Raw genomic sequence first — 13,205 nt, forward strand, 5'->3', positions numbered from 1 at the left:
TCAATAGATATAGAAGAAGCTTTTGATAAAATTCAACATAGATTCATGATAAAAACTCTTGACAAAGTGGGTATAGAGGGAACATATCTCAAAATAATAAAAGCCATTTATGGCAAACCCACAGCCAACATAATACTAAATGGTGAAAAGCTGAAGCCTTCCCGTGAAAATTTGGAACAAGACAAGGATGCCCATTCTCAGCACTTGTATTCAAAGTACTATTGGAAGTCCTCACCACAGCAATCAGACAAGAAAAAGAAATAAAAGGTATCCAAATCAGAAGGGAAGAAGTAAAATTGTCACTATATGCAGAGGACATGCTACTATATATAGAAAATCCAAAAGACTCCACACAAAAACTACTAGAACTGATAAATTCAGCAAGGTACCAGAATACAAGATTAACATACAGAAATCTGTTGTATTTCTTTACACTAATGAAATTTCAGAAAGGGGCAGTAAAAAAACAATTCCATTTAAAATTGCATCAAAAAAATAAAATACTTAGGAATAAACCTAACCAAGGAGGTGAAAGAATTATATGCTGAGAACTAAAAAACATTGATAAATGAAATTGATGATGATTCAAGGAAATGGAAAAATATCCCATGGTCTTGGAGACCAATAATTAATATAGTTAAAATGGCCATACTACCCGAAGCAATCTACAGATTTAATGCAATTTCTATCAAATTACCAATGACAATTTTCACAGAACTAGAACAAATAATCCTAAAATTTGCATGGAATCACAAAAGACCCAGAATTGCTAAAGCAATCCTGAGGACAAGAAGCTAGAAGCATAACCCTTCCATATTTCAGACAATACTACAAAACTACAGTAATAAAAACAGCATGGTATTGGCACAAAAACAGACATATAGATCAATAGAACAGAATAGAGTGCTCAGAAATAAGCCCACACACCTATGGTCAATTAATCCTTGACAAAGGAAGAAGAACATACAATGGAGAAACAACAGTCTCTTCAGCAGGTGGTATGGGAAACCTGGAAAGCCACATGTAAATCAATGATGTTAGAACACACCATTACACCATACACAAAAATAAACTCAAAATGGCTTAAAGACTTAAACATTAGACATGGCACCATAAAGCTTCTAGAAGAGAGCATAGGCAAAACATTCTATGACATAAATTGTACCAATGTTTTCTTAGGTCAGTGTCCCAATGCAATAGAAATAAAAATAAAGAAATGAGACCTAATCAAAGTTACAAGCTTTTACACAGCAAAGGAAATCATAAAAAAAAAAAAACATGAAAAGAAAACCTACAGAATGGGAGAAAATATTTGCAAATGGTGCTACCGACAAGGGCTTAATCTCCAAAATATACAAATAGCTCATACAACTCTACAACAAAAAACAAACAACCCAACTGAAAAATGGGCAGAAGACCTTAAAAGACATTTCTCCAAAGAAGGCATACAGATGGCCAGTAGGCATGTGAAAAGATGCTCAACATCACTAATTATTAGAGAAATGCAAATCAAAACTATAATGAGTTACCACCACACACCTGTCAGAATGGCCATCATTAAAAAGTCTACAAATAACAAATGCTGGCAAGAGTGTGGAGAAAAGGGAACCCTCCTTCACTGTTGGTCAGAATGTAAGTTGGTGAAGCCATTATGGAAAACAGTATGGAACGTCTTCAGAAAACTAAAAATAGAATTACCAGCAATAGGATCCAGCAATCCCACTCCTGGGTATATACCTGGACAAAACTACAACTCAAAAAGATACATGCGTCCCTATGTTCATAGCAGCACTATTCACAATAGCCAAAACATGGAAACAACCTAAATGCCCATCAACAGATGAATGGATAAAGAAGATGTGGTACATATATATAATGGAATACTACTCAGCCATAAAACAGAATAAAATAATGTCATTGGCAGCAACATGGATGCAACTAGAGATTATCATACTAAGTAGAGTAAGTCAGAAACAGAAAGACAAATGCCATATGATATCACTCATATGTGGAATCTAAAATATGGCATAAATGAACCTATCTACAAAACAGAAACAGACTCAGAGACATAGAGATCAGACTTGTGGTTGCCAATGGGGATGGGAGGAGGGAGAGGGATGGACTGGGACTTGGGGGTTGGTAGGTGAAAACGATTACATTTAGAATGGATAAACAACAAGGACCTATTGTATAGCACAGGGAACTATACCCAATCTCCTGGGATACACCATAATGGAAAAGAATATTAAAAAAAGAATGTTTCTATGTGTATACCTGAGTCACTTTACTGTACAGCAGAGATTGGCACAACATTGTAAATCAACTAAACTTCAATGAAAAAAATAAAATAAAAATAAAGAATTACAATTATAAATAATGAAAGATTAAAAAAAATGGGACCTAATCAAACTTATAAGTTTTTGCATAGCAAAGGAAACCATAAACAAAACGAAAAGACAACTTACGGGATGAGAGAAGATATTTGCAAATGATGCAACCGACAAGGGCTTAATCTCCAAAATATACAAACAGCTCATACCACTCACTAACAAAAAAACATAGAACCCAATCAAAAAACGGGCAGAACACCTAACTAGACATTTCTCCAAAGAAGACATCCAGATGGCCAAGAGGTACATGAAAAGATGCTCAACATCACTAATTATTAGAGAAATGCAAATCAAAACTACAATGAGGTATCAGCTCACAACAGTCAAATGGCCATCATCAAAATGTCTACAAGTAATAAATGCTGGAGAGGGTATGGAGAAAAAGGACCCTCCTACCCTGTTGGTGGGAATGTAAATTTGTGCAGCCCCTATGGAGAACAGTATGGAGGTTCCTTAAAAAAAACAAAAATAGAGTTACCACAGGATCCAGCAATCCTACTCCTGGGCATATATCCAGAAAAGACGAAAGTTCTAATTCGAAAAGATACATGCACCCCAATGTTCATTGTGGCACTATTTACAATGACCAAGTCATGGAAGCAACCTAAGTGGCCATCAACAGATAAATGGATAAAGAAAATGTGGTGTATATCTACAATGGAATATTACTCAGCCATAAAAAAGAATGAAGTAATGCCATTTGCAGCAATATGGATGGACCTAGAGATTATCATACTAAGTGAAGTAAGTCAGACAGAGAAAGACAAATATTATATGATACTACTTATATGTGGAGTCTAAAAAATAGTATAAATTAACTTATTTACAAAACAGAAACAGACTTACAGACATAGAAAACAAACTTATGGTCACCAAAGGGGCATGTGGGGGGAAGGATAAATTGGGAGTATGAAACTGACAGATGCATGCTACCATATATAAAATAGATAAACAACAAGATTTTACTGTGTAGCACAGTGAACTATATTCAATATCTTGTAATAAACTATAGTGGAAAAGAATTGAAGAAAAAGGTATGTGTGTGCATGTATATATATATATATATACATATACATGTGTATTACTGAATCACTTTGCTGTACACCTGAAACTAACACAATATTGTAAATCAACTGTTGATTTACCACAACAATCAATTGCCACAACTATTTTACATTCAATGCCAAAAAAAATTTTTTTCTCTTTGTCATGACATATCCAAAAATTAAACTCAAAATGGCTCTTACATATAAATATAATTAATAAAGCTACAAAAATTCTTGGAATAAAAAACCTAGTAGAAAATAGTTGTGTCCTTAAGTGAAGGAAAAATTTCTTAGCATGCAAAATTATGTACCATACAATAAAAAGCTGATAATTTGGAATCCATCAATTTTTTTAAAATATGCTTTTCAAAATAAGTTACAAAGAATATTAAGTCAAGTCACAGCCTGGGAAAAAATATTTGAAAAACATATATCTCATTAAGAGTTGTAAGAAGAATATGAAAAAATACCTACAGCTAAATAATGAGAAGACAAAAACCAATTAAAGTAGTGACAAAGTTTCTCTCCTTGACCAAACTCTATCCAGGCTGTTTGAACCCTTTCTCTACTAGGCCTCAACCTTGGCCTATAAAGAATTGAACAGGGACTTCCCTGGCAGTCAAGCAGTTAAGACTCCAGGCTTCTGCTGCATGGGGTGTGGTTTGATCCCGGGTCGGGGAACTGAGATCCTACATGCCATGTGGAGTGGCCAAAAAAAAAAAAAAAAAAGACTTGAACAAAACACTAACATGGTTTCTAACAGCTCAAGGTCACATCCTTAACATGACCATAGACCCCCTTAAAGTGCCTGTTGAGAAAACTAATAAAAGTTTGCTGGTTTGAGGGCTAGGCTGCCAAAAGAATTTTCTGTTTGTTCCAGTCAGCACCTGCAGGTAGAGTCCCTGTCTCCCAGCCTCTGGGGGAGGATAGAAGTCTAACTTCCATAAGTACCAGTTAACAAACCAATATGGGTTTCACATGGATCAACCCCCTTCTGATTTTTGTAATTTTCACTTCCCTGGCTCTACTGATCCCCTGCTCACCTCCTTCCCTATTCCCTCATTGTCCCTTCAGAACACCTAATTACCCCTGTAAAAATAGAAGTTGAGTTCAGTTCAGACTGGACTCTTTCCTCTATTGTAATAGTATATTACTGATTAAAATCTGTCCTTACCACTTGGACTAGTGTCTGGCTTTGTTTATCTTTGACAGTGGGCAAAATATTTGAATAAGCATTTCACAGAAGATTATAAACAACAAATAAGCATATGGAAAGTTGCTCAACATTGTTAGTCACAAGGGAAATGCAATTTAAATTATAAACCAAATACAATGGCTGAAATTAAAAAGACAATATCAAATGCTGATGATAACAAGTAGCAGTTGAGGTTGGAGACAAGACAGCAGAGTAGAAGGACTTGAGCTCACTTCCTCTCATGACAACATGAAAAACACAACTAACTGCTGAACAACCATGGACAAAAAAGACTGGAACCTACCAAAAGAGATATTCTTCTTCCAAAGACAAAGAAGAAGCCACAACGAGACAGTGGGAGGGGAGCATTTGTGATACTATCAAATTCCATACCCACTGGGTGAGTGACTCAGAAACTGGAAAATAATTATATCATAGAGGTTCTCCCATAGGAGAGAGAGTTCTGAGCCCCATGTCAGCCTTCCCAGGTTGGGAGACTGTCATGAGGAGGAGGATTCCCCCAGAGCATTTGACTTTGGAGGCCAGCAGGCTTGATTGCAGGAACTCCACTCTTGGAGGGTGCACACAAAGTCTCATGTGCACCAGGACCCAGGGAAAAAGCAGTGACTTCATAGAGGCCTGTGCCAGACCTACCTACTGGTCTTGGAGGGTCTCCTGGGGAGGCAGGGTTGGGTATGGTTCACTGTGGGGATAGGGGCACTGGTGGTGGAGGTACCAGGGAATAGTCATTGGTGTGAGCTCTCCCAGAGGCTGCCATTTTGACACAAAGACCTGCCCCCACCAAACAGCCTGTAGGCTCCAGTACTGGGATGCCTCAGGCCAAACAACTAACAGGGAAGGAACACAGCTCCACGCATCAGCAGACAGGCTGCCAAAAGTCTTCCTGAGCCCATAACAGCCTCTAGATGCACCCATTGATATGGTCCTTCTCACTAGAGGGCCAAGACCTGGCTCCACCCACAAGTAGGCAGAAACCAGCCCTTCCCACCAGGAAGCCTGAACAAGCCTCTTAGACCAGCCTCACCCACCAGGGGGCAGAAACCAGAAGCAAGAGGAAGTACAATCCTGTAGCCTGCAGAAAAGAGATCACAAACACAGAGTTAGACAAAATGAGACAGCTCCAACCAAAAGACAGACTGGCTGAATGGATACAAAAACAAGACCCATATATATGCTGTCTATAAGAGACCCACTTCAGATATAGGGACACATACAGACTGAAAGTGAGGGGATGGAAAAAGATATTCCATGCAAATGGAAATCAAAAGAAAGCTGGAGTAGCAATACTCACATCAGACAAAATAGATTTTAAAATAAAGACTGTTAAAAGAGACAAAGAAGGACACTACATAATGATCAAGGGATCTACCCAAGAAGAAGATATAACAATTGAAATATATACGCACCCAACATAGGAACACCTCAGTGTATAATGCAAATGTTAACAGACACAGAAGGCAAAATTGACAGTAACACAATAATAGTTGGGGACTTTATTTAACACCCCACTTACATCAGTGGAAAGATCACCCAGATAGAAAATCAAGAAGGAAACACAGGCCTTAAATGACGCATAGACCAGATAGACTTAATTGATATTTGTAGAGCATTCCATCCCAAAGCAGCAGAATACACATTCTTTTCAAGTGCACATGGAACATTCTCCAGGGTAGATCACATGCTAGGCCATAAACCAAGCTTTGGTAAGTTTAAGAAAACTGAAATAATATCGAGCATCTTTTCTGACCAAAAGGCTATGAGATTAGAAATCAACTACAAGAAAAAAAAAAAACACAAACATGTGGAGGCTAAACAATATGCTACTAAACAACAAATGGATCACTGAAGCAATCAAAGAGGAAATCAAAAAATACCTAGAGACAAATGAAAATGAAAACACGATGATCCAAAACCTATGGGATGCAGCAAAAGCAGTTCTAAGATGGATGTTTATAGAAATACAATCTTACCACAGGAAACAAGAAAAATCTCAAACAACCTAAGCTTACACCTAAAGCAATGAGAAAAAGAACAAACAAAACCCATAATTAGTAGAAGAAAAGAAATCATAAAGTTCAGAGCAGAAATAAATGAAATAGAGATGAAGAAAACAGTAGAAAAGATCAATGAAACTAAAAACTTGTTCTTTGAAAACATAAACAAAATTGATAAGCCTTTAGCCAGACTCATCAAGAAAAAAGAGGAGAGGGTGCAAATCAATAAATTTAGAAATAAAAAAGGAGAAGTTACAACAGACACCACAGAAATACAAGGGATCATGAGACTACTACAGACAACTATATGCCAATAAAATGGGTTACCTAGAAGAATTTGTCCATTTTGTAGAAAGGTACAATCTCCAAGATGGAACCAGGAAGAAATAGAAAATATGAACAGACCAGTCACGAGTACTGAAATTGAAACTGTGATTTAAAAACTTCCAACAAACAAAAGTCCAGGACCAGATAGCTTCACAGGCAAATTCTATCAAATATTTAGAGAAGAGTTAACACCTATCCTTCTGCAACTATTTCAAAAAATTGCAGAGGAAGGAACATTCCCCAACTCATTCTATGAGGCCACCATCACCCTGATACCAAAATCATACAAAGATACCATAAACAAAGAAAATTATAGGCCAATATCATTGATGAACACAGATGCAAAAATCCTCAACAAAATACTAGCAAACCAAATCCAACAACAATACATTAAAAGGTCATACACCATGATCACGTGGGATTTAACCCAGGAATGCAAGTATTGTTCAATATACACAAATCAATCAGTGTGATACACCACATTAACAAACTTAAGAATAAAAACCATATGATCATTTCAATAGATGCAGAAAAAGATTTTGACAAAATTCAACACCCATTTATGATAAAATCTCTCCAGAAAGTGGGCGTGGAGGGAACATACCTCAACATAATTAAGGCCAAATAAGAAAAACCCACAGCTAACATCATACTCAACAGTGAAAAGCTGAAAACATTTCCTTTAAGATCAGGAACAAGGCAAGGATGTCCACTCTCACCACTTCTATTCAACATAGTTTTGGAAGCCTTAGCCACAAGCAATAAGAGAAGAAGAAGAAATAAAAAGAATCCAAATTGGAAAAGAAGTAGTAAAACTGTCACTGTTTGCAGATGACATGATGCTGTACATAGAAAATCCTAAAGACACTACCAGAGAACTACTGGAGCTCATCAGTGAATTCAGTAAAGCTGCAGGATACAAAATTAATACATAGAAATCTATTGCTTTTCTATACACTAAAAAGGAATGATCAGAAAGAGAAATTAAGGAAACAATCCAATTTACCATCACATCAAGAAGAATAAAATACCTAGGAATAAATCTACCTAAGGAGGCAAAAAGCCTGTACTCAGAAAATTGTAAGACCCTGATGAAAGAAATTGAGGATGACACAAACTAATGGAAAGATATACCATGTTCTTGGAATGGAAGAATCAATATTGTCAAAATAACTATACTACCCAAGGCAATCTACAGATTCAGTGTAATCTCTACCAATGGCATTTTTTTTGCAGATCTAGAACAAAAATCTTAAAATTTATATGGAAACAGAGAAGAGAGCAAATAGCCAAGCAATCTTGAGAAAGAAAAACAGAGCTCGAGGAATCAGGCTGCCTGACTTCAGACTATACTATATAGCTACAGTAATCAAAATAGTATGGTACTGGCACAAAGACAGACATATAGATCAATGGAACAGGAGAGAAAACCCAGAACTAAATCCACTCACCTATGGTCAACTAATCTATGACAAAGGAGGCAAGAATATACAATGGAGAAAAGACAGTCTCTTCAATAAGTGGTGCTTGGAAAACTGGACAGCCACATGTAAAAGAATGAAAGTAGAACATTCTCTAACACCGTACACAAAAATACACTCAAAATGGAATAAAGACCTAAATGTAAGACTGGATACTATAAAACTCTTAGAGGAAAACATATGCAGAACACTCTTTGACATAAATCACAGTGAGATCTTTTTCGATCCACCTCCTAGAGTAATGAAAATAAATACAAAAATAAACAAATGGGACCTAATTAAACTTAAAGCTTTTGCACAGCAAAGGAAGCCATAAACAAAATGAAAAGACAGCCCACAGAATGGGAGAAAATATTTGTAAACGAAGCAACCAACAAGGGATTCATCTCCAAAATATACAAACAGCTCATGTGGCTCAATATCATAAAAATAAAACAACCCAGTCAAAAAATGGGCAGAAGACCTAAATAGACATTTCTCTAAAGTAGACATACAGATGGCCAAAAAGCACATGAAAAGATGTTCAATACCACTAATTATTAGAGAAATGCAAATCAAAATTACAATGAGGTATTACCTCACACCAGTTAGAATGGCCATCATCAAAAAGTCTACAAACAAAAAATGCTGCAGTGGGTGTGGAGAAAAGGGAACCCTCCTATACTATCGGTGGGAATGTAAATAGGTACAACTACTATGGAGAACAGTATAGAGGTTCTTTAAAACACTATACATAGAGCTCCCATATGATCCAGCAATCACACTACTGGGCATATAACCAGAGAAAAACATGTTTGAAAAGGATACATGCACCCCAATGTTCATTGCCCCACTATTTACAATAGCCAAGACAGGAAAGCAAGCTAAATGTCCATCCTCAGATGAACAGATAAAGAAGATGTGGTGTGTGTGTGTGTATATATATATATATATATATATATATACACATACATATATATATATATACACACACACATACATATACAGCTAGAATATTACTCAGCCATAAAAGAATGAAATAATGCCATTTGCAGCAACATGGATGGACATAGTGACTACCATATAAGTGAAGTAAGTCAGACAGAGAAAGACAAATATCTTACAATATCTCTCATTTGTGGAATCTAAAAAAAAGTGATACCAATGAACTTATTTAAAAAACAGAAACAGACTCACAGACTTAGTAAACAAACTTATGGTTACCAAAGGGGAAAGGTGGTGGGAGGGATAAATTAGGAGTTTTGGATTAACATATACACACTACTATATATAAAATAGATAATCAACATGGACCTACTGCATAGCACAGGGAAATCTACTCAATTCTGTAATAACCTATATTGGAAAAGAATCTGAAATAGATATACATGTATGTATAACTGAATCACTTTGTTGTACACCTGAAACTAACATAATTTTAAACCAACCATACTCCCATATAAAATTAAAAAAAATAGTGATGGAAACTCCTTAGCATTTTTTTACTATAGCACTTTTAAGAAGAATAATGCAAGTTATTTGAATAAGCTTTCAATACTGGGAATTTGGTACTACCAAATACTGGGTTGGCCAAAAATTTCGTTTGGGTTTTCCGTAACATTGTATGGAAAAAGATGAATGAACTTTTTGGCCAGTCCAATAAATTATTAAAAAAAACCAAGTAGCAGTTGATACCCTCATAAGTCTTAGTGGGATGTATGATTTTTTCAACTACTGTGGAAAATTCTTGGGCAGTCTTTTGTGAAATTAAATATACACTAACCAATCTTACTCCTACTTATTTACTCAAGAGAAATGAAAACATATGTTCATGTAATGAATTCTACTCAAATTTTCATAACTTCTTCAGTCATAATAGTCAAAAACTGAAAGCAACTATAATTTCTCATCAACTGTTGAATAGATAAACAAAATATTATATAGGTTTATAATGAAACAACTGAACATATAGAGAACAAACTGTTAACTCATTGAACAACATGGATGGGTCCAAAAACTATTATAATAAGTGGAAGAAACCAGATACAAAAGACTACATATGGTATGATTCCAGTTATATGAATTTCTAAAAAAGAAAAAAAAAATCATAGAAAGCAGAAGAGTGAACAGGGTTACTACATGTTTCAGGGCAATTGCATACCCTGAGGTATATTCGAAACTGCACTATTCCATTAATGGTACATAAAAACACCAGTCTTATAAATGTTTTTAACTCTTTAGACAAAAAGCTATATATAAGCAAAGTGCACTGATTAATAGGAAAGTTGATTATTTATCAGTGTATGTAACTATATATAGATATAAAATATCAGAAAACCTAATTTGTATTTTAATTATATATTTCAAAATTAGAGAAAACACAGAGTACAGTATGTAATATAATAGAAACCTATATTTACCATCCATAATGGTCAAAATTGCATTTTAAAGAAAAAGCATATAATTCCATCCCTACTTTCTTTCCTTCTGTTTCTAGAGAAATAACTATAATCCTGAAGTTGTTACATGTTCTTCACACCTATATTCTTACACTTTGTATTCATAGTAAGAAATAACCAAGTTATAGGTCTTAACACAAGAGACTACTATTAAACAGTCAAAATAAATTAACTAAATCTACATTTTTCAACAGAGATCATCTTTAGAACTTAAATTAGAAGAAAAATCAAGTAATGAATGTATAATAATAACAATTCCAATGTATTTTAGGCTTTTTCCTATGTACTAGGCACTGTTCTAAGCACTTTACATATATTAACTCATTTAATCCCAAGAACAGCCTGGTTTACATATGAGGAAACTGAGGCATAGAGAGATGAAATGTTTTACTGAAGATCAAAGAGCTAGTGATTTAGTTATACACACTCTGTCTGTCCCCAAATTCTGAGCTCTTACCCACTCTATTATGTGTAAATATAGTTTTGACCTAAACTGCTGTAACAAATAGACAAATGGACACAATAGAAATTGTATCTTATTTGGATAAGCGTGAAGAACTAATGTTGCAGGTTAGCCTGGTGAATGAGGTGAGGGGAGTAGGTAGGTATTCAGTGTTTCAGGAACTTAGACTTACGGCAAATCAGCCATCTTCAAAAACTGGCTTCCAAGATGACTCTGGCAATCACAGTTGAACAGAAAGAGAAAGAACACAGAGGACAACACAGTGAATAAGAGCCAGGCCTAGGAGTGGCAGGCATCATTTCCACCCACATCCCAATGACTAGAGTTCAGTCATTTGGCCAAAGTACCTATATGAAAACTCCTTTGAAGAGCTCTGATTTTTAACCTCTCAGTTTTCTCTTTTCTGATGTTAACTATCCCATTTCCTGAACACTAGTCACTGGCAAAAAGCACACAAATAAATGCACTAAAAGGCAAGTAATATATTTAACTAAATCCCACTTAGAGAATAGAGAAATTAGTTAATATAACCTCAGTCGGCTTGGCAAATGCATTTTGGATTCTCTTTCTGATTCACTAACTTAAATTTTTTGTATTTTCTTTTTCCTAATTTTGACAGTTGAAATTGTTGTCTTTGTTAACTCATTCTAAATCTATAGTGGGATGTTAACCTCATCTTGGCTGAGCCCTAAATCCACTATCTCAAGTTTTGGCAGAAAATTATCTTTCACAAATCACTCTAAACTTACTTCCTTCATATATTCTTCCTACAGAAAATCCTTCATATAAGCAATCTTGGGTTTTTGTCCCCACTCCACCCCTGCCCATGAGAAAAAAAATATTGTTCTCAGTCTTTTCATTTCTCTCTGTAAAAACTGAATACTCTTAAATAAGTTCTTAAATAAATTTCCAGCTTCTTCTTACCTCAGTCTCTAACAGCATCAGAGATTTATTTGGTAAAATCTGTGCACCAAAGGCTTTGTGCTTGGTGCCAGAGTTACGGAGGTGTAGAAGACATAGTAAAGAGCATAGAAGACGGTCTCTGAACAGCAACTACAGATGTAAAAGAGAATTCACTCTCTCTGTTTAACTGTCTTTGAGCTGGAACATCAGTCTTCTCCTGCCTTCGTATTCAGACTGGAACCTACAGCAGGCCTTTTTGGTTCTCAGGCCTTTGGACTTGGATTGGAACTATACCATTCACTCTCCTGGGGCTCCAGCTTGCCAACTGCCGATCTTGGGACTTGCCAGCCTCTGTATAACATGAGCCAACTCCTTATAATAACTCTCTTCATTATTGTGTGTATGTGTGTGTGTACATATGTATATAATCCTATTGGTTCTCTGGAGAACCTTGACCAGTACAATACAGTATCCAATAATGGTACAATTTACAATGCCATAGCAATCTTTTCTTTATTTGTATTCATTGCATGCCTAGATGGTCATCTGGTAAGAATAGTGTAGAATGTAGAGGTAAATAAAAAGTTTTTTAAATAACATTAAAAAATTTCCCTGTTGCCAAAAGGAAAATTTTGAATGCTTTCTTTGTCTCCTTGTATCTGCCTAGCTCTATAAAAAAGTTACATTCTTTTTTCTTTGTAATTTCTTTAGGGATTGCCTGTGATGTGTGTCATACATTAAAGTTTATTCAACGGTAAAACTGTTTTCTTTGTTTCCTATATTTTGTGGCGAGGAATCTTTGGTTTGGTAGATTTTATTGTTTATTATATTTCCCCAAAAAGAAGGGAATCCTTCTTGTATAGAACAATATATTGGAGAGCTTATGAGACACCATTCAGTTATAATATCTGATACCACAAAGTTCAAAAGATCTATGCTAATGTATA

General features: G+C 35.5%; 1 protein-coding gene across 3 annotated transcripts in view; it reads right to left on the reverse strand.

Annotated features, from left to right (window-relative positions):
• The window catches only part of STPG2 (sperm tail PG-rich repeat containing 2), a 624,720-nt gene that overhangs the window by 70,678 nt on the left and 540,837 nt on the right, over window positions 1-13,205 (reverse strand). Inside the window, exon 13 of one of the 3 annotated variants that reach the window (XM_068542061.1) lies at window positions 11,461-11,568. The exons of the other annotated variants lie outside the window; for them this stretch is intronic. Coding sequence (XP_068398162.1) covers window positions 11,524-11,568 — 45 coding nt within the window. The 3' untranslated portion in view covers window positions 11,461-11,523. Of the gene's footprint in view, window positions 1-11,460; window positions 11,569-13,205 lie in introns of those variants that run through there. 3 annotated transcript variants of the gene reach the window in all.

This window comes from Eschrichtius robustus, chromosome 4, assembly GCF_028021215.1.
Source record: "Eschrichtius robustus isolate mEscRob2 chromosome 4, mEscRob2.pri, whole genome shotgun sequence".
NCBI classification, from domain to species: domain Eukaryota; kingdom Metazoa; phylum Chordata; class Mammalia; order Artiodactyla; family Eschrichtiidae; genus Eschrichtius; species Eschrichtius robustus.